This window comes from Podarcis liolepis (assembly GCF_965112155.1).
Source record: "Podarcis liolepis genome assembly, chromosome: 3".
Taxonomy (NCBI): Eukaryota; Metazoa; Chordata; class Lepidosauria; order Squamata; family Lacertidae; genus Podarcis; species Podarcis liolepis.
Genome location: NC_139557.1, coordinates 75,588,441 through 75,615,635, shown reverse-complemented (window position 1 = coordinate 75,615,635; position 27,195 = coordinate 75,588,441). Strand labels below are relative to the sequence as shown.

Below are 27,195 nucleotides of genomic sequence, written 5' to 3'. Positions count from 1 at the left end.
TTGAATTATTACTATTACTATAAAAACGACTTCTAAAGGCGAGTCAGGCCTTGTACGTAAGGTCCCACCCTGAAAGATGGGAAGAATCAGTGCCTCTGAGCATGTAAAGGGTACATTCTTTTCCCACTGAGTTATTACACACACAGAGCCATCAGTGATTAAGGAAAAGGATTTCCCGATAACAAAGTGTGCCTCCAATCGGAGAGCTCCTCGCATCACTTTTCCTAGGAATTAAATAGTGCTGTGCTGGACTTTCCCAGGAAGAATGGCCGAGAGCTTAAAAGCTCTTTTCGCGCCACGTCCACTTGGGGTTTCAAGCTTCATCCCACCTCTGAGCTTTCTCCTCCCCAACCTGCATTCAACCACATCTGGTTGAAATTGTGTAGGTTAAATGTGTGTAAGATGTGGGTTTACTGTACTTCAGTAATTTTCAAATAGTAGCCTCTGTTCACACTGCATGTCAAGCTGCTCTGGAAACCCAGGGAAGTTTAACCTTAAGTAGCTTTCTGGATTGCCATCACTATCTTCCAGGAAGACATAGAATTGCTCTTTTTTTGTTACGAAAGCTCAATCTATTTCCATGGCAGTTTGACCATTAGAATGACTTCCTAGAGAAGAACTTCATTGTCATCAGTTAAATCAATCCCGCAAAGGCCTGGGAACAGTCTCTCTCTCTCCTCCCCCCACAAATCAACCTCGCAACATACTTGTCCTAATCCATGGATAGCCAAAGCCTTGCAGTGTTGTGGACTACAATTTGCATCAGCCCCTACATGAATGGCCAGTGGTTAGCAATGTTGCGTATTGTGGTCCACACATCACGAGGATACCGTGTTGGCTACCCCTTCACCAATTCGTATAGATCTGCTGCAGGCAGAAGTAAGGAAAGTCACAAAAAGTAGGTTTTTCTTTACTTGTAGGAAGAGGTACAGTAACAAGCAGCAGACAACAGCAACAGAAGCTTCCAGAGCCTGGATCTCCTCTGCTATTTCTTGCAGTTGAAAGCATGCCAGAAATGTCCAATGGCGTAGCTTTTCAGTCTCGGGTCCGCTGCTGAGCCACAGGGATCTCAAACTAGGAGTGCCACCTAGAAAAGAAGGCCACTATTTCAAACACTGTAGAAGAAAGCTATAACTAAGTTTTAACAGGAATGACTCACCTTTTCGAGATTATTATTATAATTAGTTAAATTCCTTTATCCAAAGATCATAGCGTGGTTTACAATAGAAAAATACGCACCATAAATAACAAACAAAAACAACGCTCCCCTCAGCTATAATGCAAATATTAATGACTTATACCTAGAATCAAGATTTACGACACATAAAAGATATTGCCACTCTGACCCCGACAGCTGCCCTGGATCTCTGTAAGATTTCATAGAGGGGGAAATTGCATCTTACAGTTGTACAGGATTACAGGGCTGAAAAATCTGTGCTATTTATACAATGGATTTGTTTGCACACGTGAAAAACTTCACTCAGCTGCAAGTTTAACAAAGATGCATGTTTAGCAACAATGATATGATCCTTTCACTTCCCTTTTCTTGAAAATGTTAGGCTCCTACAACCCAAGCACCAAACAGTACGCAAGCACTCCCCAAAGGACCCATTTAAATGTCTCCCCTCCCAGCATGTCACCTCTGTGTTTGGTGTGCTGCTGTTATTCAAACCATGCTGCAACCTGGAAGGTCTGTCTCTTGAAATGAAAACTCATTTGTGCATCATGTTAACAGTGAAGGACAACAGGGTTTATTATTTTATTCCCTGGCAAGAATGAAAGCATGCAAAGTCATAATGCATCCATGAAAATATCAAGATGTGTGCATTACTTCTAGACTCCTTTTTACGCCACTTGTCTTATATCTTATTGCCAGTGACCAAAAACTTGATTGCTATTGCATTACTGTTCCTCAACTTTCAAAGTGAGTTATATAAAGTTTGAAATACAAATACAATGTTTAGAAAGCTGTATTTAGATAAATTCCTGCCATAAAACTATTTGCCCGGCCTTTCAGATAGACAAAGATGTCAGTTTTAAGATGAGTTAAGATGGTAACACATCTGCCTTTCCTTACAAACAGGAGTTGCATTCCTTTGGGTGAACCACTTGGCCACTATAAATGACTATAGTGTTGAGGTGTCAAACAGGGCGTGAAATAAATGTTTGTTTATTTGGCCAACAAAACTCACTAACCAAATGGTGCTTTTGCCCAGGGAGACAAAACAGAAAATAAATATTTTGTCCATCACCCTCGTGTTGGTTTTCTTTCATATATTCTCAGTGTTAAATTTCTGAAGAATGGCTTCTCAAATTTGGAGAAAATTGGTGCTTGAGCAATACCACTGAATGCAATTTTCTAGAAGAGTTTCAATTGCCCACAAATTGAGTAGTCTGCTAGTTCAATCTCCTACTTTATATATATATATATATATATATATATATATATATATATATTTATATATACTGCCATATTTCTGGATACCCCAAAAACTGATGAGCTTTTTTAATAAAACCCCCAAGATTGTTGAGCTTTATTTAGGAAATCCTGTAAGCTGTTGACCTTATTTTAGACAACCCCCCCTTAGACTTGTATGAGAAAAATAATGAAAGTTCAATGAGTTCAATGGGTGTATTCTGCATAGCTTATCTGGATATTACTCAGACCAGGGAAAAACTGAAAAGAGCGCCATAAAGACTCAGTGTGATAAACTTCCATTGAAATGAGTAAAGCCGGCAATCATTTAATGTTTTATAATACAATCCTAAGCATGTTTACTCCAAACTCTTAATAAGCTCGGTGGAGCTTACTTCCTAGTGAATATGGTAAGAACTTACTTCCAATAAAACATACAAAGGATTTCCCTAAATATAAATAAAAGTTGATGTAAATATGCCTGTTCCCAGTAAAGCCCTAATACATCGTTTACAGTTCTGCAACAGTGATGTTCTCTAAACTTGCAATCCATTTCTCTTTATATGTGTGCAGAGAGCAGAATTCTTATGGGAGTCAAACACAGCTCTTCCCCTTCAGCCCACTGTGCCTGAAGCGTGACTACCATGGTTTGAACCTCTAGATGAGTGGACTTCCGGTCCTCTATTGTGAAGATCTACAAACGGTTCTTTACCAAGGAGAGTGAATTGCCAGATATCTCAGAGCACACACATGATGTAGTGGCTTTCCCAACATGGCAACAGCATGAAGGGAGACGGTGCTCCAAAACATGTGTTTTATTCTCATGCGCAGGCAATGAGAAAGAGGTGGGGTGGGGGACAGCCTATAGACCACCACCCTGTCAACACAACTAATCCGTTTGAAGGTAGTCTAAGCACTCCTGCATCTCTCAAAAATACTATTCTTTAATCTTTTCTTGACTAGGTTTTAACCTTCAAGTATAAGTTACCAACATCTACACAGATCCAAATGAAAACATACTTGAATCTTTTTGGAGAAAATTCACACATTTATAAAAGATCTGAAAAGGTAAACAGAGTAAAAACTGTGACAGTGTTGAATTATTCATTTCAATCATGCAAGATTTCATACCTATCTTTATTTTCCTTAAAAAAGAAATGTAGATGAAATACATAGGCGCACATTTATATGTGTTCCAAAAATACTCTTTAAACAAGTAAACAGAATGTGACATTTGTTTTTACTAGCCTGACTTTGCATTTCAGTCAATAACCTCCTACCAAAGCATTTTTAGATTTGAAAGTGACACACTGCTAACCTCCTTATTTGGTGAGCTACAGATTGATGCTGCAGATAAAACCGACATGAGAGAATTTAAGGCATACAAATATGGACAGCTGATTTTTTTTAGAAAAACATTTGTTTTGGAACAGACCACTGAAAATAAACTTTGTAAGTTCTCCTTCCTTACTAGTCTGAACTGAAATAAAACAGCTTTTCATTACTGAATTGCTAGCAAATATGGTGCTATTACAAAGCCTTGCTTCCAAGACATTTTTGGCTGAAATTTCTCATACTTAAACTCAGCCCAAATAATCCTTTTTACAAGCGAGTTTAGAGAGATGGATTCATGTCACTGCCTCTGCCCAAGAAGGAAACTCCTCCATCTTATGAGATGCAAAATTCTGTCTCCCAACTCTACGTCTGTACTGCTGGCAAGCGAGAAAAATGAGATGGAACCAGTTTACACTTTCACCATGCCTGACCCCACTCAAAATTCAGTAGAGATACTTGATGACTGTACAGCTAACAGTACACACCTGCAGATCAGGTGACACACAGGTTCTTCAGCCTTTGTACCTATCTAACATGTAACTAACCCAACAACATACTAGTGCAGTGCAGAAACAGGCACAGTTCTTCTGTCTCAGCCACATTATTCAGCTAGAGCAGAATTTGGCACTGGGGTGCATTCACATCCTGAGTATATTATTTTCCTAGTGGTTATTTTGCTTCTTTCTCATCTGCACCATGTAATCATTCCTCATATTTCCCTTCCCACCTCTTTGCAGGAATGCAATCAGTGAATGAAGTATGAAGCTCACTCACTCTTGTTAAGAAAGTGCCTATGCTGTCTTTTTCTATATTCCTTAACGTAACATAGAAGGCTGCCTTATACCAAATCCATCATCCATTCGTTTTATTTGTATGCTGCTTTTCCACACACAAAAATCATGCTCAAAATGGGATGCAGCAAAGGAAAAGGGATGCATTTCAACCAAACACTACAAAAACAGTTTCATAATAGCCAAGCAAAACAATAACATACTCCAAAACCACATTCCAATACTATAAATTTAAGAAGGCAACTTAAACAACCTGCAGCATCCAACAGCAAAACTAACCACTGATCCATCTAACTCAGTATTATCAATGCTGGCTGGTACTAGTTTTCCAGGGCCTTTCCCTGCCTGGAGATGTCAGGGATTGAACTTTCTACAGACAAAGCATCTGCTCTACATTACAGTCCTTTCCCAATGACTTGGGGTGGTATCAAACAAAGTGTTACTCACAGTGGATTCTGTCTGGGTCTTTTTTCACATTTTCTCTGGAAATTGTGTTGGCTGCCATTTTTTAATTTTATTGCAGTGCTGTATTTCTGTATTTTAACCCGCTAAATTTTCATGGTTGATGTTTGTTGTTTTTAGATGTCAAAAGCCTCCTTGAGGGCCTATCAAACCATTATGGCAAGCTACATGTTTCTGAAATAAATGCATTTACGTAGGGTGGCTTTATCCAAGCTGTCTGGCTCTCCGAAACAAAATCATCTTAAATATAATTTAAATCCACACTGCATATACAGTGGTACCTTGGGTTAAGTACTTAATTCGTTCCGGAGGTCCGTTCTTAACCTGAAAGTGTTCTTAACCTGAAGCACCACTTTAGCTAATGGGGCCTCCTGCTGCCGCTGCACGATTTCTGTTCTCATCCTGAAGCAAAGTTCTTAACCCAAGGTACTATTTCTGGGTTAGCGGAGTCTGTAACCTGAAGCGTATGTAACCCGGGGTACCACTTTATTTGAAAGCAAAGTACCGTATTTTCCCCCATATAGGATGCACATTTTCCCCTCCAAAAATGAAGGGGAAATGTGTGTGCGTCCTATGGGGCGAATGCAGGCTTTCACTGAAGCCTGGAGAGCGAGAGGGGTTGGTGCGCACCGACCCCTCTCGCTCTCCAGGCTTCAGGAAGCTATCCGCAAGCCTTGTGAGCCCAGCAGGAGTTCCCGCCGGGCTTGCAAGGCTTGCGGGTGGCAGCCTGCAACACGAAGCACGGGGCAGGCTCCGGAGCGCGCCCCGGGGTTCAGGTAGATATTGGGCAGCCCCACAAGCTCAGGGGACAGCGGGGAGGCGAAGCGCCGCCATCCCACCATTCCCCGACCTGGTTTGGAGGCTGGCGGTGGGGAGAAGCAAGCTTCTCCCCACCACCAGCCCCACAAGCTTGGGGGACAACGGGGCAAGCCGCTGCCCCATGGAGGCTAGGGAGGCTGTCCCTGAAGGCAGAAGAGGGAGACGGAGTGCTCCGTCTCCCTCTTCTAGCTTGGGGATGGCTGCGGGGGGGGGGGGGATTTTTCCCCTTGATTTCCCCCCCAAAAAAAACTAGGTGCACCCTATGGGCCGGTGCGCCCTATGGGGCGAAAAAGACAGTATTGTGTATTTAGTTATCAATTTTCAATACAAAATGAAATTTCACTTTACCTGGGAGTTCCTTGGGTTGTACCAAGTCCGGTTGTTTCAGAGAATTCCCAGCGTACACAAACCACTCCTTTACTACAGGGTAGGACCCATTGACATCTAAGGAAAAGAGAATTGGATCAATGAACCAATAAGAGAACTGACATTTTCCAATTGGAAGCATTTACTCTTTAAAGACACAAAAATACAGTGGTACCTTGGGTTAAGTACTTAATTCGTTCCGGAGGTCCGTTCTTAACCTGAAACTGTTCTTAACCTGAGAGTACCACTTTAGCTAATGGGGCCTCCCGCTGCCGCCGTGCGATTTCTGTTCTCATCCTGAAGCAAAGTTCTTAACCCGAGGTACTATTTCTGGGTTAGCGGAGTCTGTAACCTGAAGCATATGTAACCTGAAGCGTATGTAACCCGAGGTACCACTGTATAGATAAAGGCTGCAATCCCATATCCAAGGAACCACTGTATTTAATACCCTAATTCTATACGTCGCATAGATGTGATATGACAAGACAGACAGCAGTAGGCACTGACTTACCTACCTCGGCAAGCCATGTAAGCTATCGTGACAGTGTTAAATAGAAGTTGCAATCCCATGCTAGTTTACAACCATGTTTTGAATGTGAATGTTTGAACCAAGTTTCATAGTAGCTTTGAAGCCTTTAGGTTAGCATATTGTTATATTGCCCCAGTTCTGCTTTCCCTGCTTGCTCCCATATTTTGCATATTTTGTCAATTTGTCCGCAAACAAATGAAGTCTTCAAGACTCTCATATTTCTGCACGAGACAATTCTTTGAAGGAAGTCCTTCTAATACAGCAAGGGTGGAGAACCTCTGGCCCACAGACCAAATGTGGCCCTCCAGGCCTCTCCATTTGGCCCGCAATCCTGTTTTCAGGAGGCCCCAACCACCTGCCCCACACCCGGCATCGTTCTGTCAAGTGATTGACAGGTGAGTGGCCCTGCTCACCTGCCAACTTTGGCTTGGCAGGGGTGGAGGAGATAAAGATCTGGCTCTCTGGCAAGGAAAGGTTCCTCACCCTGAGATACAGAACAACTGTCTAGCCTAGCAGGATCAGGCCAACCACAGTGGTCAGGCAGATGCAACAATATACTGTAGAGTCTGTATCTGTACTGGAACTATCCTTCCCTGTTTTTATATTTGGAATTACAGTGGTACCTCGGGTTAAGTACTTAATTCGTTCCGGAGGTCTGTTCTTAACCTGAAACTGTTCTTAACCTGAAGCACCACATTAGCTAATGGGGCCTCCTGCTGCTGCCGTAGCACAATTTCTGTTCTCTTCCTGAAGCAAAGTTCTTAACCCGAGGTACTATTTCTGGGTTAGCGGAGTCTGTAACCTGAAGCGTATGTAACCCGAGGTACCACTGTATTTTCAAATGTTTACATTGTTTTACATATGGAATTGTTTAAGCTGATATATATATATATATATATATATATACATACACACACACACATATATATATATATTGCAAGCTTTAAGTAAAAATAAATGGTTTGAATATTCTAAATTCTGTTTCTGTGTTGACTGGCCAATGACCTTACAGTTCAGCCTGAATAACTGGTTTTTTGTTTTTTTTTAAAGGAGGTAACACTTTGGGATCAATCCTCCAACCTAACTCACAATAGTTATTTCAACCCCTGAAGAAAACATCACATTTTTCTAAACAACACAAACTATCTGTGGTGTTTTTTTAAAAAAACCTACAAAGCTAGTCTAAACATAACCGTTTTGCTCTGCTTTCTGATCATTAACAGCTTTCATGACTGTTTTATTACCACACTAGTGGGGGGAACTAATCACCTTAAAAGGTTCAAAAATGCACCAACATGTAAGTACACCCTGTTCTTATTCTTATTATTTCTAATGGCCTTCTCCTTACTAATTGCATGTAGAATGCCTACAGCATCAAGGCCTAAATTTCATACAGATGTGAGCCTCTCAAAAATGGATGTAGAGATTTCACATTTCAACAAAATATTTTGAGAAGCCTGTGAATAAAAATGTGACCCAGCTCACAATCTGGTGCCCTTCATACATTTTGGACTAGAACTCCTTTCAGCCCTATCCAGTAGGACCAGTTACATTGCACTGAAATTCCAGCACAGCGTTTACCTTTTGCAGACTCCAGCAGAAGAGAATAGATATGCTGACGGGCAGGGAGAAAGATAAGTGCCTGTCCAGGAAGCTCTGTATCATCTTCATCTTCCAAAGTGTTGCTGCATTCATCCTCTCCACTGCACATGAAAGCGTACGCACGACTTTCAGCTCTCACAAATTTTTCTTTGGCTATCTGTTCACAAGAGACCCAGATATATTATTTGCTTTCACTGCTGTCACTTGGTATTTGTGATTCTTTTCTGTTTTACAGCAGCAGGATTCCACGAAAGATTTAGCACAAGAGAAGGGCAAATGAGCTCCTCTCCAAAAAACAAGTGCATAAGCAAATGATACTAATACAATATGCATGTATCACACACGTGTGCCTAAGTCCAAGGTACAACAGGGCATTCATAACTATACAAAAAGAAACTTCAAGAGCTTAATTACCTGCAGGATCTCCTGATCTAAACACAGGGGCACTTCTTGTTCGACTGATGCCACTGAGCAATGTGAGAAGTCACAAGGAAGCCATGGAGACTGCTGCCCAGGCAGGAGATAAGACTCTATCCCACTGCAAAGTAGGGATTTGCCTGATTCCAAAGGCAACGTTTCTGCTAAAGCTATCAAACTACCATATGAACGCGAAATAGATGAAATATAGTTTGCCACGGCTAGAATCATGCTACTCCTTTGATTAGAGCCCTGGCTTTTTGCACAGTATGAAGCGACGCATTGATTCCGAAAACGTCCCATAACCTTTTCTGGTACTATGTATGTGCCAAGGATGCAGGCAAGAAGGGGGAGATCTGTTGGATGGAGGCCCAACCTGCTGCAGAGATTCTGCCTTGAGAACATCACTGTATCTAGCCTGTGCAAGTGGAGCTCTTTGACAGAAAAATAGGGAGCAGTGTCAAAAATCAGATAGTCTGTGTCCTCTGCAAGAATCCCCATGCAGTTGTTATGCAGTGCATAAGACGCCACTTCATAGTCTGCCTCTCGCAGTGAACATATTGTCTCTTGACCAAGGGTCCTCAAGGCGGAGCGTGTAAAAGTAGCCAACCCAGATGGAATAAAGAACATTTCTCTCCCGGGCTGCTGCTTATAGGTCTTGATGAACCGAAAGATCTTGGCTATTTCTTTGCCATTATCCAATCTCCGCCTAACCCATTCACTTCGCTTTTTCGGCTCCACCAAACCATCAAAGTAAAACACAAGTTTGATACCAGCTGCTGTAAAGGTGTTTATGAAACGATCCAGTACAGAAAGATATTCGCGCCACTGGCCACCACAAACCCACGATTCTGCTGTGTACCACTTTTTAATACAACACATGGCATCTACCACAAGGACAGGTGTAGACCCAGGATACTTGCTGCGGTGCTCTTCTGCCACTACTTTCAGGTTTACCGCTGTACATACACCCGGACAGTCATTGGTTACAAATGAATACAAGCCTTTAACGCCCATATTGCAGCGATACGTAAAGTTCGGTTTCTTCAAGAACCTAAAGAAACGAAACACATAAACAGTAAGACAAATCATTCTGGGGACAATTTCAATAAGGAAGGCTACCGTAAGAAGGGTGCAAGAAACGCCACACAAATCCACAGGACTGTAAAAGAGATCCATTGGCAAAAGGGTTGCTCTTCCATGGCACACAGTGGATGCAACACATCTGAATCCCTTAGACAAGGGACTGAAACAAACTTTCATCGATAACAGTTGGGGTCCAAAGAACCATCCAACTTTCCCCACATATCCAAAGAAGGTTAAGACTTGTGTTTCCCAAATGGCCTCCTTAACTTTTGAAAGTGGAAGCTTTTGAAACTGGTCGGACTTTTGAAAGCAATTTGGTGATTTGGCATGGAGGATTTGCATGGCAAAAGTAGCTCTCTGGATGTTGGCCCATGTCTTTATCGTATCTCTATCTCGGTTTCTTTCTCCCCATGTACCCTTGCCACCAGCTGAAGGTAGAAAACCACCCTTCAGCTGTAAGACCTAGTTTCCCACCTCACCTTTTAACATTTGACATGTAAGCTAAATCTGGTGCACACACAGCCTTTTTCATGGGTGCAGCCAGGATTTATGTTGGGGTGACAGAACCTCAGTTAGTTACATTCTTTTGATTTACTTGATTTGGCAGGGGGGGTAGTTGTCCATGGCCTTTTTGGGTTGTACCCCATGATGGCATTAAGCAAGCAGTGCTTCCACTCACAAAAAAACGGACAACTGATTTTCACTGACACTTCCTACACACTGCGCCTTTTAAATAGTCAGATACTGTAGATGCTTAAATAAATTAAATTACATGATTAAATTCATGGGCTCACAATGAGATGATATAAGTACTGTAATTGTATAAATACCAGAGGTACGGTCTCCTATCATTCAGGAGGAAAGAACTGTTTCCAAAATGCATATGGGAAATCAGAAAAGTGAAATTTGAACTAGCCATGATATAAAAAGAACCTCCCTTAAAAATGAACTTTTATCTGCAATCCTACCCATACTTACTAAGGAATAAGCCTAACTGAGCTCAATGAGACTTACCTCTGAGATGTGCTTTTTTCTTAAAAAAATGTTTAGGGGTACTCTTATTTTCCTACTCATATTGAAATACTGCCTCTCAATGAGGCCAGACTTAGATTCACAAATGTTTAGGTTTATGCGTACTCCTGCATCCCCCCCCCCCCCCAGAAAAAAGCACTGCCTCTGAATAGTGTGCTCAGGATTACACAGTTAATAATGCAAGACTTTCTTTTCCTTTTTTACATTACTGAAAAGAAATTTCCCTTATTTCTAACACAAACAGTGAAGAAATACACTGCAAGTTTTAATTAGGCTGGTGTCTATCTTTCGCACGACTGATTTCTCACATTTTCAATTACAAAGCACCTACGAAGTGTTATATTCAGTACATGCTACTAAAATAAGGTGATTGCGGATTGCTAATTTTCCATTTCAAAAGCTGACAGTGGGTTTACTTTCTAACTTCATGGTTCAAAAATCCCAGCCCTTCATGTGCAATTTACAAGTTCCTATTCATTGTAACACCAGAATATATTACTAAAACAGTGCAATGTCTACTCAAAATTAAGTCCCACTGAGTTCAATGGGACTTTCTCCCAGGCAAGAAGGTATAGGATTGCAGCCCAACACAATCTAAAACTAACATGAAATTACTTTTTCAGAGATGCTACTGAATGCCCTTCCTCGGGTGCACAGATTTATCTAACAGACGCTGTAGCTTCTTTCCCAGTTAAATGAACACTCCCTGACAATTCTAAGATTTGCTGTAACAGGCTTAACTGAGGCCTGAAACCTTGTGCATAAGAGATTGGAAATTAAAAACGGGCATAATTAAACTCTTCACAGAGCCATGTCCAATGTTTCAGCTCATCATCACTAAAATGTCTCAAATACCTACAGAAACTACTATCATATAACTCCCAGTGACCTGAAACGGTGAGGGTGTGACTGTCCTCCTCACCTGTCTCCCTTCCCTCAACCCAAATTTTCTCACACCCTCTCCTTTTTGGAGGATCCCAGGTAGGAAAAAAAAATGTACATTGAGGGAGAAGGCAGTGAGAATGTCCTATGGACGATGGAGAATTAATGGAGGCAACAGGAAGCTTACTATCCACACCAGTGCCGGATTTACGTATAAGCTAAACAAGCTATAGCTTAGGGCCCCCTCTTTTGGGGGCCCCAAAAAAATTTAATGGAAAAAAAACCCTGGATGTAAATTTCCAAAATATAAGATAAAACACAAATAAAATAAAACCTACATACAGCAACAGTGTTTTGGGTTGTGTAGGCTCCTATGTAGTAGGCCCTGCCTGCTAGCCCGCTCCCTAAAATAAGGTTACCAGACATCCCCATTTCCCGGGGGCAGTCCCAAGATTTACAAATCAGTCCCCTGACAAAATTCATCTACAGTGGTACCTCCAGTTGCGGGCACAATCTGTTCCGGGGTGCCATTCGCACCCCAAAAAGTCCGCAACTGGAGTGGCGCTTCTGAGGAAGCGCAGAGTGCGATAGAGTGCTTCTGTGCATGTGCAAAGCGCGCAGAACGCTTCTGCACACACACGTGGTGAAGCCGCATTCGCAAGCCGAAAAGACGCAACATGAACCTAACGCAACACAAGGTATGACTGTATTTAGTAGGAAGTTGAAAAGGTTCCCTGGATTCATTGGAAAAAATTTGGTACCCTTACCCTAAAATATCACTGGTTTGCTCATTTCTATATATAGGGTGCCTACATTCTGCATGTGCAAATGGCTTTAGATACCTTTTAGGTCCATAAATTACCATATATTCAACACAAAAAACAGCCGCAATTTGTTGTTGACAAAGGACAGCTGGACCTATAAAGGGCCCAGTTACCTTCAGTAGCTTAGGGGCCTCATCAACCCTAAATCCGGCCCTGATCCACATTAAGCAGTTATGGATGAGCTCTTGATGCTGCTACCTGTGAAAGCAGCCTATATTATGACAAACTGGCAGATAAGGAGGACTGGCACTGCCAAAGACCCCACCATGAATATCCAGGCCCCTAAATGGAGGTGGCACAACCTCACAACAGAATTCCTTGTCTGAGAGGCTCACCAGGCCACCTGACTGTGCCCTTTTCTGGGCGCATACAGGCAACCACCTGCGTTGTGCCTTAAGGAAAGAAGCCACCCGCCCTCGCCCTCGCGCTGACAACGCCACTAACCCGCCTCCACGGCCGCCTCGGCTTCCTTTCGTACACGCACGCCAAGGGGCTACGGGCTGCACGCGCCTCTCGCAAAACTTCCGGTTCCTGGTGGCCTTTCTCAGAAGCCATATGCGGGGAGGAAAGACGTCGGAAATTAACGCAAAGCCTCACAAGGGGTGAGGCTCTCGGTGCTTTAAAATAACTGGACCCTTTACGAGATGGGAGGTATGATATACGCTGTGAAATAAAAGGGCGCTGGCGTTTTATTTCAGCCTCGGCGTGAGCGTTCCCCTCATCTACGCCTCACAGAAATCCCGGCGAGAGAAGTAAATTTTGAGAAAGGTTTTGCCCGCAGGATTTCAAAGTAATGTAACCTATACGCTCCCCTTTGGTTCCAGTGCAGGTCATACGTCGACCCCAAAACAGAGAAGCCAACAACAAGCGATCCAGGGTTAAAATTATATGGGGTGGGACAGGAACCCCATGCTGGCATTCAGAAATGCGGGACAGCCAGGCATTCAACAGGTACTCTGCCCCCAGCCATGCAAATTTGGGGGGGGGGGTAGTATTTCTGCATCTTGTGCAGCCTTGGGAACGAACACTTTGGACTATTGCATGGGTAGACAAACTAAGGCCCAGGGGCCGGATCAGGCCCAATCGCCTTCTCAATCCGCCCGCGAACAGTCTGGGAATCAGCATGTTTTTACATGAGTAGAAAGTGTGCTTTTATTTAAAATGCATCTCTGGGTTATTTGTGGGGCATAGGAATTTGTTCATTATTATTTTGTTCAAAATATAGTCCGGCCCCCCACAAGGTCTGCGGAACAGCGGACTGGCCCCCTGCTGGAAAAGTTTGCTGACCCCTGGACTATTGTGGGGCCACATTTGAAGGTGACTCAGAAACTACAACTAATCCAGAATGTGGCAGACTGGGAGCGGACGCCGGGACCATATAACACCAGTCCTAAAGGATCTACACTGGCTCCCAGTACGTTTCCAAGCACAAGTCACAGTGTGAGTGCTGACCTGTAACGCCCTAAGTAGCTTTGGCCCACCAAAACTGTTGAGCTTTTTTTGGGAACAAACCCAAAATTGTTGAGCTTCTTGGGGGAAACCTCCACTGCTTTGCCATACACATGGGTTTTTCCTGGCATTTTGCCCCCAACGCCCTTTTTACACCCGAAAACCAGGACGTGTCAGGAATTTTCCCGATGTGTAGCAAGCCTAAGCAGACACTGAGGTCCAGCGCTGAGGGCCTTCTGGCAGATCCCTCACTGCGAGATGTGAGCTTACAGGGAACCAGGCAGAGGGCCATCTCGGTAGTGGCGCCCACCCATCAGATGTCAAGGAAATAAGCAACTATCTGACTTTTAGAAGACATCTGAAGGCAGCCCTGTCTAGGGAAGTTTTTAAATGTTTGATGTTTTATCGTGTTTTTAAGATTCTGTTGAGATCTGCCCAGAGTGGCTGGGGACATCCTAGTCAGATGGGCAGCATATCATTATTATTATTGCAAATCTTTCCCTGGTTCAAGCCCAACTCTGGATCTGTAATGCCAACACATTAGGCCAACACATTTCTGGCGATCCCTTGAATCCGCTGACAGGGCACAGCATCAAACACCCCACTCCTGTGTATTCCAAAAGTAAGCACCACAGGGCTTGACAGGGCTGGGCTTACTCCCAGCGGAGTAAGTGTGTGGAGGATTACAGCCACGCAGCCCAATCCTATGCATACATTTACATGCAAGGAACATCCGCCAAGTTCAATGGCGCTTGTTCCCTAGAAAAGCATGTTTAACAGTCCATGTGAGCCGATCTGGTGTAGCGGTTAGACTGTTAATTAGGCATAGGACCTGGGAAAGCAGCATTCAAATCCCACCTCAGTCATGAAGCATAGCAAGTGACTTTGGACCAGCCACTGCCTCGCAACCTAAACTACCTTGCAGATGAAATTGGGGCGGGGGGAGAAAGAAGAAGCATGCACGACTCCCTACAGAGAATATAAGTATCACCATATATAAATAGATGGATACTCAGAAGACTGCTGTGAGCAGACACAGGGCTGCAGCCTTCCGCAGCAAAGTAAGGCCCGCTACGGTGGATGGGGCTTACTCCCTAAGCAATTGCAGCAACAGGAACTGGCACTTCTGCCACTGTTTAAGACCATTTCTGCAGGGTTAGACCAAAGGCTCCTCTGTTCTCACAGGGCTCAATAAGATGCCCACAGGAAGACCCCAAAGAGGACCTGAGTGCGGCAAGGAGCTTCCCTCCCCACTTGGGAGTCTCATCAACCAGCATTTAGAGGCCTACAGCCTCCTCCGACAGTGGACATGGAAAATAGCAGCCGTGGCTCATGGCCACTGATTTGATCAGCATTCATAGAATCATAGAAGTGTATAGTTGGAAGGGACCCTGTGGGTCATCTAGTCCAACCCCTTGCAATGGAGGAATCCTGCCCAGCACTATTCCAGAAGCTGAGAAGAGGAAGGAGCCCAAATCACGATTTATGCTTCAATTCTCGTTGATAAAACAACTCTTAATTTCTCTGCTGCCTCCCTGTCCAGCTTCCTCCTCTCACCACTAGGCCGGCTGCCTTTTTTCCTACCTAAAACACCTCGAGTTCTATTCTGACAGGCAGCGAGGGAAGCAATTTCACCAAGGGAAATACAGAATCTCGTCCCCCCCCCCTTCCTTCCCGAGTAGAGTATAATTCTGCCAAAGCACTGGAACGGAAAAGCACCTCTCTCTCTCTCTGCCCCAAAGTTTTACTACAATCCCCTTCTCCTTCCTTTGCTCGGAATTCGACGGCGTCTACTGGCAGCCCGAAGTGAGCGCTGCGTGGAGCGCTTTCATTAATGAGCTATCTCTTTGCGAAAAAGCCGGCGCCGCTTGGGAAAACCGTGGTGAGAGAGAGCGCCGCGTACACCATCCCGCTCGCGATTTCTGCCGCGTCCTTTTTTTCTTATCTCTATGGTTCTTCCCGGACCGAAAAAGTGCGGGAGTCGACCACGTGACCTCCCGCGGCCGGAGTCTCTTCCTCGAAGTCGGCGCCGCCCTCGCCGTGGAATAGAGGCGGAGCTTAGAAACGTAGAATGAATGGCAGAGCTGGAAGGGAAGGGTCCCTAGGGGTCATCTAGTCCAACCTCCTGCAATGCAGGGATCTCAGCTAGAGATCATAGGATCGTAGATGCAGACGAGGAGGGGAATGGCAAAGAGAACTTGCACAGGACAGGCTGGTAATACACACAACTTGCGCAACTTTGAAGCCTCCTCCTTTTGCAGTGCCGCTTATTTATCATTTGCTGCCTCAGTAAGAGCACAAGGCCATCTCACGTGAGGCTTTCCGCGTACGTATTGTTTCTCGTTGATTTCATGCAATTGACACTGAGGGGTCTTTGCATATGCTCTCCTACAACTTATACCGCCCCATAAATCTTTTTCATCTTCTATATATGTTTCATACTCCTCTTAATTTATCCCTGCGAGTTTTCTCTCCAGTTGAAATGAAAGAGAAATCTTCATATTTTTCCATCCTTGATTAATCCTTGATTAAAAGCAGTATTGTCTACTGTTGTCTTTCCTTAATACCAAGTGTGCCCTATAGTTAATGTTCGCAAATAATCACGCTTCATGCTAATTTGCTTCTTTTTCTGTCCAAAGGCAAACTTTTTAATGTCTTCTTTCTGTCTGCTAATTGCTAAGGCAGGGGACGTGGGGCAATACTATTAAAAACTATAGGTGTCTCCTTAAATGTTCAATGAAAATGTTTTTAAAGATTTGTTTAAATGTCCCTCCTCTTTTCATCATCATCATCAACAACAATACTGCCCTATTTTTGCTTCTGCGGCTTCTTTTTTATTGGGAATCTTTTCTCTGTGTCTCTTTCTTGGAGTTGGGCTTTAAAAAGATGGTTTCCTAGCAGCAGAATGCAGAAGGCCCATTCATATTACAATGGGCAGAGAGGAAAGAAAGAGGCTGGTTTGTTTAAACTGCTTCTGTCTTCATTCACAGCCTGATATCCATGGGCATTGTGCTGGCTACAATAGAACTAAAGGACGTATTGTGGCCGAAAACAAATCAAAACAGAAGAAGCAATGATCAGAGAAAAGAGTCATGCAACAAAATTGTCCCCAAAATCGAAGTCTTACATCTGAGATTTATGTTACCTTTTTGCTGCTTGGCCTATTGACCAGTGTTTCGAATAACCACTAGAGTTTAATAAACAAAGCCTCACATGGGAACTTCCATGATCATTTGCAAAAGGCAGAAAAGATGCAGCCAGGGTAGTGGGTTTTTTTTTGTTCCTTTACCATTGTCCTCCTGGCCTTGCAAGTGTTTTGCAAGGAAGAAGGGCACCGGTGGCTTTTCTTTAGCAGTGAGTCACATATGCTAAGTTTACAAAAAAAAAATTAGCTGGTTTGGGGCCTAAAATATGCCCTCTTTCTCACGGACACATATATATATGCACCATAAGTCTGGATGATGAGCTCCTCTCTGAAGTTCTCTGGCGATCACATGACCTACTTCAATCCGATAGGCAACAGGTGGAAGCTTGAATAACTTCACATATTTTTTCCGGGGGTGGGGTGGGGGGGAGGGAAGGGGGCTCGATGGGGAGCCAATTGGAGGATTAGATCAGATGTTATTGCCAGTGGAAAAAATTAAACAGAGCAGTGCTCTGGGGAACACAGATTAATATATTTAGTGACTTTGCGTACACAAAGGCTTACCATTGTAACCACGTCTGAATGCCTGTGAATAGGATGGAACATATGCAGCCTGCCACCGCAGGTGCCCACATCTGTTATTCCCCAGGCAGATGCTCGCAGGGGGAAAAGGGGGAGCCCGGTTCAAAAGTAGGAGATCTGCCTCATCCCCAAACTCTTCTTTCACAACCACTTTCTGGAAAATACTTGCTTTAAGTAAAATGCGTGGGGGGTGGGGAGAGATAAGAAGGAAGTGCTTAATGGGAAATAATATATTTGAAACAGAATAGAGCTGTAAAAGAGACACGGCAGATAATAAGCAGCAAATACGTGGCTTTTTCTAATGCTGCAATGCTGCATTCACTTATTTTGCAAACAGTTCCACTGGGCTCTGCGGGACTTGTTTTCAAGCAAATCTATTTAGGATTGAGGTGTTCTGAACTGCCGATTAAATCCAAGGCCTTAAAAGAGCTGATACGAAATTTGAATGGTGGTATACAGTAAATATACCATATTTTTCCATGTATAAGACATAGGTGTTTTTTTTACTAAAAAATTAGGTTGAAAATTGGGGCTCGTCTTATACACAGGTAGTGCTGAAGGGTGTTTTCTTAATTTGGAGTCCCCCAAAATAGGGGGTGTCTTATACACTGAAAAATACAGTACTTTGGAATGCAATTAATAATTGGCGTTTCAAGGCAGATGTCTAGCTGGAAATGAGATGGAGACGTTTTATTACTTAAGAAAATATTCCTAGACATTTTACTTACTAAAAGATTTATGTACTGCTTTTGACATATGTACCAAAGTAGTGTACATAAACTACACTGAAGTGTTTTTTGTCAGCAGCAAATATTAATATTAAATCTTTATATGGCAAAAAGAGCATGTAACCTCTGTCTCATTCATTCTTACTGGGGTGTCTGGGGTGTATTACTTTATGGTGTCAGGATTCAAGCCCCAACCTGCAACCTCTTACACAGATACAGGGGTAATAGCGGCAGTTACTTTTGAAAGAGAGGAACTCTGCACATGCTTGGAGGAATATTGCAGTGTTCTACGTACCAACAACAGGTCCCAGAGCCAAATTAAGGGACTTGTGCCCACATTATTTTAAAGTAAGCGTCACTGAATTCAAGTGAGTTTCACTTCCAGGTAATCAAGGATAGGAGCCAACTGCATTGTTTGTTTAGTTATTTATTTGAAATATTTAAACTTACCTAGTGACTGACGTTCTCAAGGCTGTTTACAATGCATTCAAGATACAACAAAACAGGCAGCCAGCATATTAAGAGTCCTTAAGGGATTTTGAAAAATTGGAATCTATCCAAACCCAATTCCTCAGGGCCATACTCAGGATCCCCCCCTCTGTGGCAGGTGCGATCATGAGACTGGAAACCGGTTGTCAAGCCTTTAGGCATGTGGCCCTGAAAGCGAAGTTATGGCTATGTCTCAAGCTCTGTTTCAGACTGGTGGGTTTGGCCCCCTTGATTCTGAGGGATAACTTTGAATCTCCATGGGAAGGGGAGATAGTGGAGGAAGTGCAGAAGTGCGGGTTGTCCTCCCTTTATATAGAGTCCATGACGTATAGCCACGCAAAGGCGGTGATCGCTCAAAGATTAAGGGATATTGCCAGACAGGAGGACATAGCCCGTGTGAAACCTGGGTTGTTTCTGGGGGAGCAGTTGTATCAGGCTGCTCCAGCTCGCTACCTGGCGGATATCCACTACGTGGAATACCGCAGACTATTTACTGCGGCTAGGCTGAATGTTCTTGACTTGGCGGTTCTGAAGGGAAGATATGGAGGAGTCCCATATGACCAGAGATTATGCCACTGTGCATTGGGCGAGGTAGAATCCACAGAGCACATTTTACTGAGCTGTCCCAGCTACAACGATTTAAGACAGTATCTTATAACCCCATACTTACCCCAGCTCAGTTCCCGACAAAGAGGAAAGCAAACAGCATATCTGCTAAATAAGTCTTCTGGGAAAACAACTTTGTCAGTGGCTAAATTTCTTTTCCTGGCACTCAAGTGTCGGAAACGTATAACTGAATGCCTTGATGTGGGTTATCTGTGAGAGGTCTAGTACTGTGGCCCTACCTTATTTATGTACCCCTATGATGTTATAGTTTATAATTATTGTGTTTTATTTCTGACTATCGGTCGAATAAAGGATATTGATTGATTGAGAGTCCTGGGCACTGGACTGGCTCGTGCCTTGTTTGCTTCCAGGGAAAAGGCACATGTTGGGCAAAAAAATTGCTGCTTAGTAGCCTGGTTCTTTCCTTGAAAGTCCTGTTGGACAAACGGACACTTCTGAGTCAACATGCATAGAGGATCTGGCTGAAGCACATAGTTGAAATGATGGAATTGGCTACGGCAAGTTGTAGTAATGACCTGCGGGGAAAGCACTGTCCCACTCCTTTTTCCCCTCTCTCCCCCCCCCCCAGGCCTTGGGCTGGCCACTATGAGAAGAGAGTGCTGGACCCTTGAACTGCTCCAGCAGGGCTCTTTTGATGTTCTTCTGTTCCACTGGATATAATGGGACTTGCTTCTAAGCCAGTGGTTAAGATAACAGTCTTCCTTGCAGAGCATCAATTGCATCCCCCACCCCACTGTTCTGAGCCACGAAGGCCACTGCAAAGAAACCATCTCTGTCCACCCATTAAAAGTTCTAAGCACGCAGCAGGCACTGTGTTCTCCGTCCAGCCACCATGTACTGCTGGGTGTAAGGATCAGGCCCAACCTCACCGTCACCACTTAACACAGCCCATGACATCACTCCATTCTCTCTAGGCAATGAATGGCTGGTCCTTTTGTTGTTCTAATCCTGTTCTCTTTGCCTTATGCAAAACTGGTTAGTTTTGTTTTGCATCCAGGGTGGAAAAGGGCAGTTCCAATATTGCCTTGCTCTACAGCCACAATAGCCAGCTTCACACCGTTTAAATGTGGCACCAAAGAGGAACGTCTAGTGGGAAGCAAAAATACGTCATGACAGATTTAAGTGTTTGGAAACTTGTGCAGATCCGTTTCAGGGTAAACAAGACTAAAATTATTTGTTTCTGTTGGAGGGAGTTTTGCAAAATGGTTTTTAAACTTTTACTTAGACCTTACGTCCTGATCCTAAGCATCTTGGAAGAGAATTGATCCTTGTTTCAACCACTTACTTTTGGGATAGGGCCTTGTTGTGGGTACATTTTTACGTGCCCATACTTAGAATATAATTTGTAATGCATATTCAATAAGGTGTCTTGAATAGTCTGCCTTTTAAAAAAATGTAACGCAAATGTAAAACCAACATGGTCTAGAATGTCTGTTCGTTGACAAACTTTTTTTCTGCCTTTTATCTCACTTTAACAATATTCACATGTGCCTGAGAGTAGCTTCCGGTAGGCTCAAAGGCGCTTTGGTGTCAAGTGTGAAAATTCCTTTGGTATTTTTGCTCGAACAAACCAAAGGCATTTTCACACATGACACCCTAAAAATTGCTTTTGAGTTCCTCTCACTATTTGTGCGCATATTGTTAATGCAGGACAGAAAGCAAAAGATGGAACATTTAAATTATATGTTGCCTTGTTGAAAAAACAATCAAAATTATATCTATATATATTTATATAATATGTGTCTGTGTGTGCCTATTTGTGTGTATATCATGTAGCCACTGTAGGTTTAACATTCACATTGCAAAGATGGGAAATGCAAAAAAAGTAACTTTTGTCCTTTCGTATGACTTGCATGAAAGTACACGCTTGCTTTCCAGGAATTAAACTCAGGATTGAATTTAGTAACATTTTTTTAAAAATGGCTTATAAATTTCTTCCTATGTCCTTTGTTTATGTGTATTTCAAAGGGGTGGTAATCAAGACAATTGGCTGTGGATTACTTATCCTTTAATAACAGCCTCTTGTGGTTTTTCCCTTCCATAAGATGACAAGTATGTGAAAGAGGCCAAGGCTGAATATTTGACCATGAGTAGGGGAGGAGGTTAAGACAGGATGAACTGGAAGGTAACCAGTCTGAATTCAGTGACATTGAATATGCATCTTGGTTACTGCATGATAAGAAATCCAGAGTAAACGATACGGCGATACAACACCTGCCTCGAAGCCCCACCTTTTCATTGTGACAGGTCAGAGGAAGGATTATTTATGACTACTTGGTGGCGAACAAAATGCACTCTGCGCACACTAGGATTACTTCGTCTCAGAATACTGAGGCCTAACTTGAAGGACGGGTTCCACTAGCTAGAATCCATGCTTGTGTTCACACATGCTTATTTCTCACTGAAACGTCAGACCACGATTTGCACGTGGGAAAGTCGCTTTGCACGAAGTGGTGGACTGAGAGGACAGATGTTGTGTCTTGTCCCATGTCAGACTTCAAGAGGTGATGGCCTGCTTTTTGTTCTTTTAAAATGACTCCACAAACCCCCTCCACTAACTGAACTCAACCCTCCTTTCTGATGTGTTAGCTTATGATACTCAAGAGATACTTGATGCTCAGGCGAATCCCGAAATAATAATAAAAGAAGAAGCCACTCCCGCCCGCGCCTGCAATCTGAAATGGTACAGCTCAGAATTCTACCGCTGCCTAACGCGTGGGAGGGCGCCCATCCTGCCCTCCCGGCGCAGTTCTTCGTGACCCAATGGGCTCCGTTCACGCTTCCCCGGAGCGACTCTCCCCGCCCACGGGGGGGGGGGGGGAGAAGCGATGCGCGCGCATCCCGCGGGGATCAGCTCTAAACCTTTGGTCGTGTGGATGCTGTAATTCGGGGACGTCATCCTAGACACGTGTCTCTCAATTTCTTTTGGCGACCCTGCGGGGAAATCTTACGTTGGGGAGCTATGGGCTCCATCGTTCTCTCTCTAATCTCCTCGGCCCATCGCGGCTGCCTTTATTTGCACTAAGGCCCCGGCAGATGTTCCCTGGGCAGACACCGGCACGCGACTGACCTCAGCCCCTGGCAAGAATATTCAACCAATAATCCTTTCCAGTTCGAGGAGGGAGGCTAGGGAGAAGGGAGGCAGGGGAGAGACAGCAAGAGGAGAGCACTGTCCCCAAAGACATTTCCCTTGTCCCAGCAGATCTCTAGCAGCCGAAACGTACAAGATACCAAAGGGCGAGGGGGGTTGGGGGGGGGAGGCAAAGAAAAAAATAACTCGGGTATAACCAAGGGGTAGAAACTGCCCCCCTTCCCCTCGAGTGAGCGGTCTTGGAGGCCTTTCTCTCCCCCCCCACCCCGCCCCCCACCTCATTTTCAATCAAGTCCAACCCCACATGTTGGGGCCACGATCAGATTTGCCCATGGAAGGGGCTGGGAAGAGCAGCTGGCTGCAGCAATCTGATCGGAGAGACAAAGGAATGCCCCGTCGGTTCTGGGATCCCAGGTAAACACACAAGCTTTGTGATGAAAATGAGAGGCGAGGAGAGGGCCGGAGCAGATGATTTGCGATTTGGAAAAGGAGGGGGGAGAAGAGCGGAGGGGGAGGGGAGCCCCCGAGCTGCTGCTTATCTATCATCTGGCTTCTCTGTGTGCCAGCTGAGCCACGCGACTGGCCCTTTCTTATTCTAATCAGCACATGCCTTTGCAACTTTCGACAGACCTGCGGGAGAAACTTCTGAAGAATTAGACTCCTCTCTTTTTAAAAAAGGAGGCGGAAAGGCATGTTCCCAACATGTATGTTTGAGCAATAGTTCGGCTGGAACTGCCAGACTCCTCTTTGGACACCCCCAAGCCCCAAACAAGCCGTCTCTGCTTTCCACCCACTTCATTTTTGTGCTGTGGTGTGTGAAAGGCTGGGGTTGCAATGGCACAAGTCTCAGGAGAGCAGGAGAGGAGTCCTTTCCCACATTAATTCTCCGTGGCCTGCACATGCTAAGCAGAAGGGGGAGAGGTGGGGGGAGCAGGGAGGGGGCAGTGGAGCGATGAGTAAAAACTGTTCCACGTTAGAAAAGGAAAAGAGTTTTGTCTGGATGCAAGAAATGACATTATAATTATATAAGAGTGATGTGGCTGCGCAGCTCGATCCAATGGAAGGCCCGCACTGAATGTAATGCCCCCTCCCCGTCAAAATACGTATAGGATAGCAGCCTGAACTCTGAGCGAGATTCGCTTCCCAGACATAACTTTGCGCGCGCTTTCTTCGCATCCAAATGGTGCGCCCTCCGTTTTACCAACTGGGGCAGGTGCTTGCGCGCGCACACAAAAACAACCCACAGCGAGCGCCGTACGAGCTTCCGGAGGGCTCGAGTCTCTTCTTCCAAATCACACCCCTGCTCACACACAGCATTCCTGAAGTTCATTTGCTCCGGGATCAAGCAGGTGAAAAGACGCCAGAGCTGATGGTGTCCAGAATCCGTTTTAGTGACACGTCACTTTAGGTTGATCAAGAGTTCCCCTTTGTCCTTCATTCAAACCTTCATTCAATCCGGATTATTAGGGCTACAATCCTATACACACCCCTGAATTCAAGGGGACTGATTTATGGAAGGCACCGCCACCCTATGATGCAGTTATGTAATTGTATGCTCTGGATCTATAGGTTTTCATCTTAGAGAATGTCTATTGCTTTGCTTTTTCAGAATAGGTACCATAAATTAACCCTGATGAGGGGGTGGGGTTCTTCCTGTCCATTCTGCTGTGCCCAGCAGATTTCTGCTCCGAAGTCCTGCCTTGACTGCACCGCTGAGGTGGCCATTCACCACGGGGAAGTGGGCAGGGGGTTATTCCGCATTTGTGGAGTAGGCTCGTGTGATATTCCAGGCGGCTAACGGTTCTTCCGTGAACATCTAAGCCAAACTTAAAAGCGCCCGATTTTTAACCAGGTGCAGGGGAAGCCCACCTCTGCTAACATGGGGCATTGTGTGGGGGCCCCGGGACTCTCGGTGGCTTTTTCTTACCACAGACGCACGAGGCTACCCCTCTGAATTGGCATCCCGGACGTCTCCCCACCCCACCTGTGAGACAGGTGAGGTGGGGCGACGTCCCGGGGGCTGATCTAGAGCTTCCTCCACCGCCAGATCGGGCACCCACCACCAGGCGCGTCCCGCCGCTCCCAGCCACACCCGAACCCAAGTGCAAGACCTCGCCTGCCCATCTAAAGCGCAGCTATGATGCACCTGGTCGCAGCAGCCTGGCATTTCCACCATTCAGTCCGCGCACCACTTATATTATTAGCATAGCCTATGGATTGGTAGGAGGGAAGCAAATGCAGGCATGCAGAGCAAATGCATGCAAAGCAAAGAACAGAATCGTAGTATTGGAAGGGGCCGTGAGAATCATCTAGTCCAACCCCCTGCACTGCAGGAATCATATACTCAGCTACTGAGCTAAGACCCTTCCCAATACTCTCTCTCTCTCTGGTAAGGTGTTTTGATTTCAGTGAGGTTTTCTTGTCCCCCGCACCACAATTTGAAGATACCAAACAAGGGGAGGCGCTATTAATTGCATTAAATCCTACCATTCCTCCTGGGAGCTTCAACACATATCTTCCGCACCTCAATCTCATCCTCACAGCAACTTTGTGGGGGATGTCAGGCTGAGAGAGAAAAGCTAGCTAAGGGTCGCCCAGTTAGTTTCACGGAGCAATAGGGATTTGAACCTGCATCTCCCTGGCAGTGGCGTAGCGTGGGTTGTCAGCACCCGGGGCAAGGCAAGTAATTTGCTCCCCCTAACCCGTGGATTTTAGCAGGGGGCAGAGAGCTGCGAGTGCGAGCGCGCCCCCCCAGATGTTGCGCCAGGTGCGGCCGGCCCCCCTGCACCCCCCACGCTACGCCACTGCTCCCTGGTTCTCACCTGACTAGGCCACCTGACTGTTGTTGCTGCTGCTGCTGCTGCTGCAGAGAAGCGACTAGCCTTATAATGAACCCCGATGCTGAGAGGGGAACGGGCAAGGATCTCCCTCACTCAGGTGACGTCGGCCTTTACCCTGAGTTTGCAACCCTGAGATCTGGACCTGTTGTGGTTCCACAAGGTATCCTTTCGGTCTGCATCCCTTCTCCCCCGTCAGGAGGGGGGGGGGGGAAATCCAGAACGGCTCGTTTCGTGCCTTTTTTACTCAAGCGGCACCGAGGAGAGATTGGCAGGTGACACTGAGCCACGACAGACATCACATCGCGCAGACAAATGTCTCGCGTGACGCGCCTTCCGGTGGAGCCAGACAGTGCAGGCATTCGGCAACCAAATTGCGCGCATGCATGTACGAACTGGCCACTTGACTATCGAATCGCTGGCTGGATCTAGCCAGCTCGAGGGATTCACTGCCACAAGATGCGAAGGTGGTGGTCTCTAGCACCGACGTCTTGGAAACAGGGCGAGGCATTTGTGGGGGAGGGAGGGGTGCGACGGGGACTCTTGGTCTGCTCCAACAGTCAGCAGGCCTGGGCCTTTTCTTTCCACCGGAGCCCCCCAAGCTGCTTAGGGTCCTGCCCTGGCGGAAGTTGCAAGGACCCACGGCGCCCTGCCCTCGGATCGCGATCTCTTTCGAGATCCTCCGGAGCCAAAACGAAAGTTTCCCTATGAAAAAGAAAAGCAGAGAAGCTTCTTCGAGGGCAGGGAACCGCAGCTTCCCACCCACGCATCCCACCCCCTCTCCCACACACTTTATAATCCCCCCCTTTTTTTTGCAGGGACAAATTCTCCTTGTCTCCCGCTAATGTCTCCTCCGCTGGCTAATGAGCTCGGCGTTGTACAGTAAATTTGCTGAGGAATCAAAAAGTATTTAAAAAGGGGTTGCGGCGTGGCCTTAATGAGGAAGGTAAGGATTTATGGCCTTTTCTGCTGCCGTCTTCCCAAGCGCCGCAAATAAAAACGACGGGGTGGGTGGGGGGGAATGAAGGATAAAGTCCATTCAACATACTTCTAACTTAAGCTGCCTTTGCTGGGTGGGGGGTGGGAGAGAGAGAGAGAGAGAGAGAGAAATCCTCCTCCGGGACTGGAAGTGTGAGAGAGGGGAGTATAGAGACACGCAGGAACTGGGAGTGAAAAAACGCCATTTGGTTCGGAGCAGATGGCTGGCTAGGGGGTTGATCGCGTCTAAAGGCGTGTCATCCCCCTTCAGCTCGAATCCCTGAGGGCTCCCCTTGTCTTCAAAATCAATGAAAATTAAAGCGCAGAGAAAGGATGAATGGTTAGACCTCGAGTCCCTCCTTTGTTCGGCCCAGCTACTGGTGGGCAGGAGTTAAACTACAACAGCCTCCTATAGAAACACTTAAGTTAAACAGTCTCCCCGTTAGCACAGCAGCATCTGAAAGAGAAGGGGGGGGGGGGAGGACACACAAGCAAGGAATCGGGGCGGGGGGGGGGGGGAGAGAGAGAAGGAGGAGGGGGAGGAGGGGAGAGTCAAGAAAAGGAACTTTCTGCTTGATTTCCCCGATACAGAATCGCGTGGCATAAATTAAGTTGGAAGAGAATAAGCGCTTTGGGCAGGATTCTGACGGATTTTACGACGCCTTTCAGTTCCGCTTTGCGGGCCTAATCGAGAAATCTGCGCCGCGT

General features: G+C 45.3%; 1 protein-coding gene and 1 long non-coding RNA gene across 5 annotated transcripts in view; one reads left to right on the top strand and one right to left on the bottom strand.

Moving 5' to 3' along the window:
• Window positions 1–15,810, bottom strand: part of FAM120B (family with sequence similarity 120 member B) — a 40,308-nt gene extending 24,498 nt beyond the window's left edge. The window contains exons 1-5 of one of the 4 annotated variants that reach the window (XM_083496458.1): window positions 15,730–15,810; window positions 8,735–9,791; window positions 8,300–8,477; window positions 6,172–6,267; window positions 915–1,087 (exon numbers count right to left, since the gene is read on the bottom strand). In XM_083496458.1, the coding sequence (XP_083352584.1) occupies window positions 915–1,087; window positions 6,172–6,267; window positions 8,300–8,477; window positions 8,735–9,754 (1,467 nt within the window). In that variant the 5' untranslated portion in view covers window positions 9,755–9,791; window positions 15,730–15,810. The other 3 variants (XM_083496456.1, XM_083496459.1, XM_083496457.1) reach the window with 3 other exon arrangements.
• A 403-nt stretch (window positions 15,811–16,213) lies between these two features.
• LOC310703898 lies at window positions 16,214–21,481 on the top strand. Its single transcript, XR_014524443.1, has 3 exons — window positions 16,214–16,336; window positions 17,001–18,989; window positions 19,890–21,481. It is a non-coding gene; the product is annotated as an uncharacterized lncRNA (long non-coding RNA).
• Window positions 21,482–27,195: the final 5,714 nt, after the last annotated feature.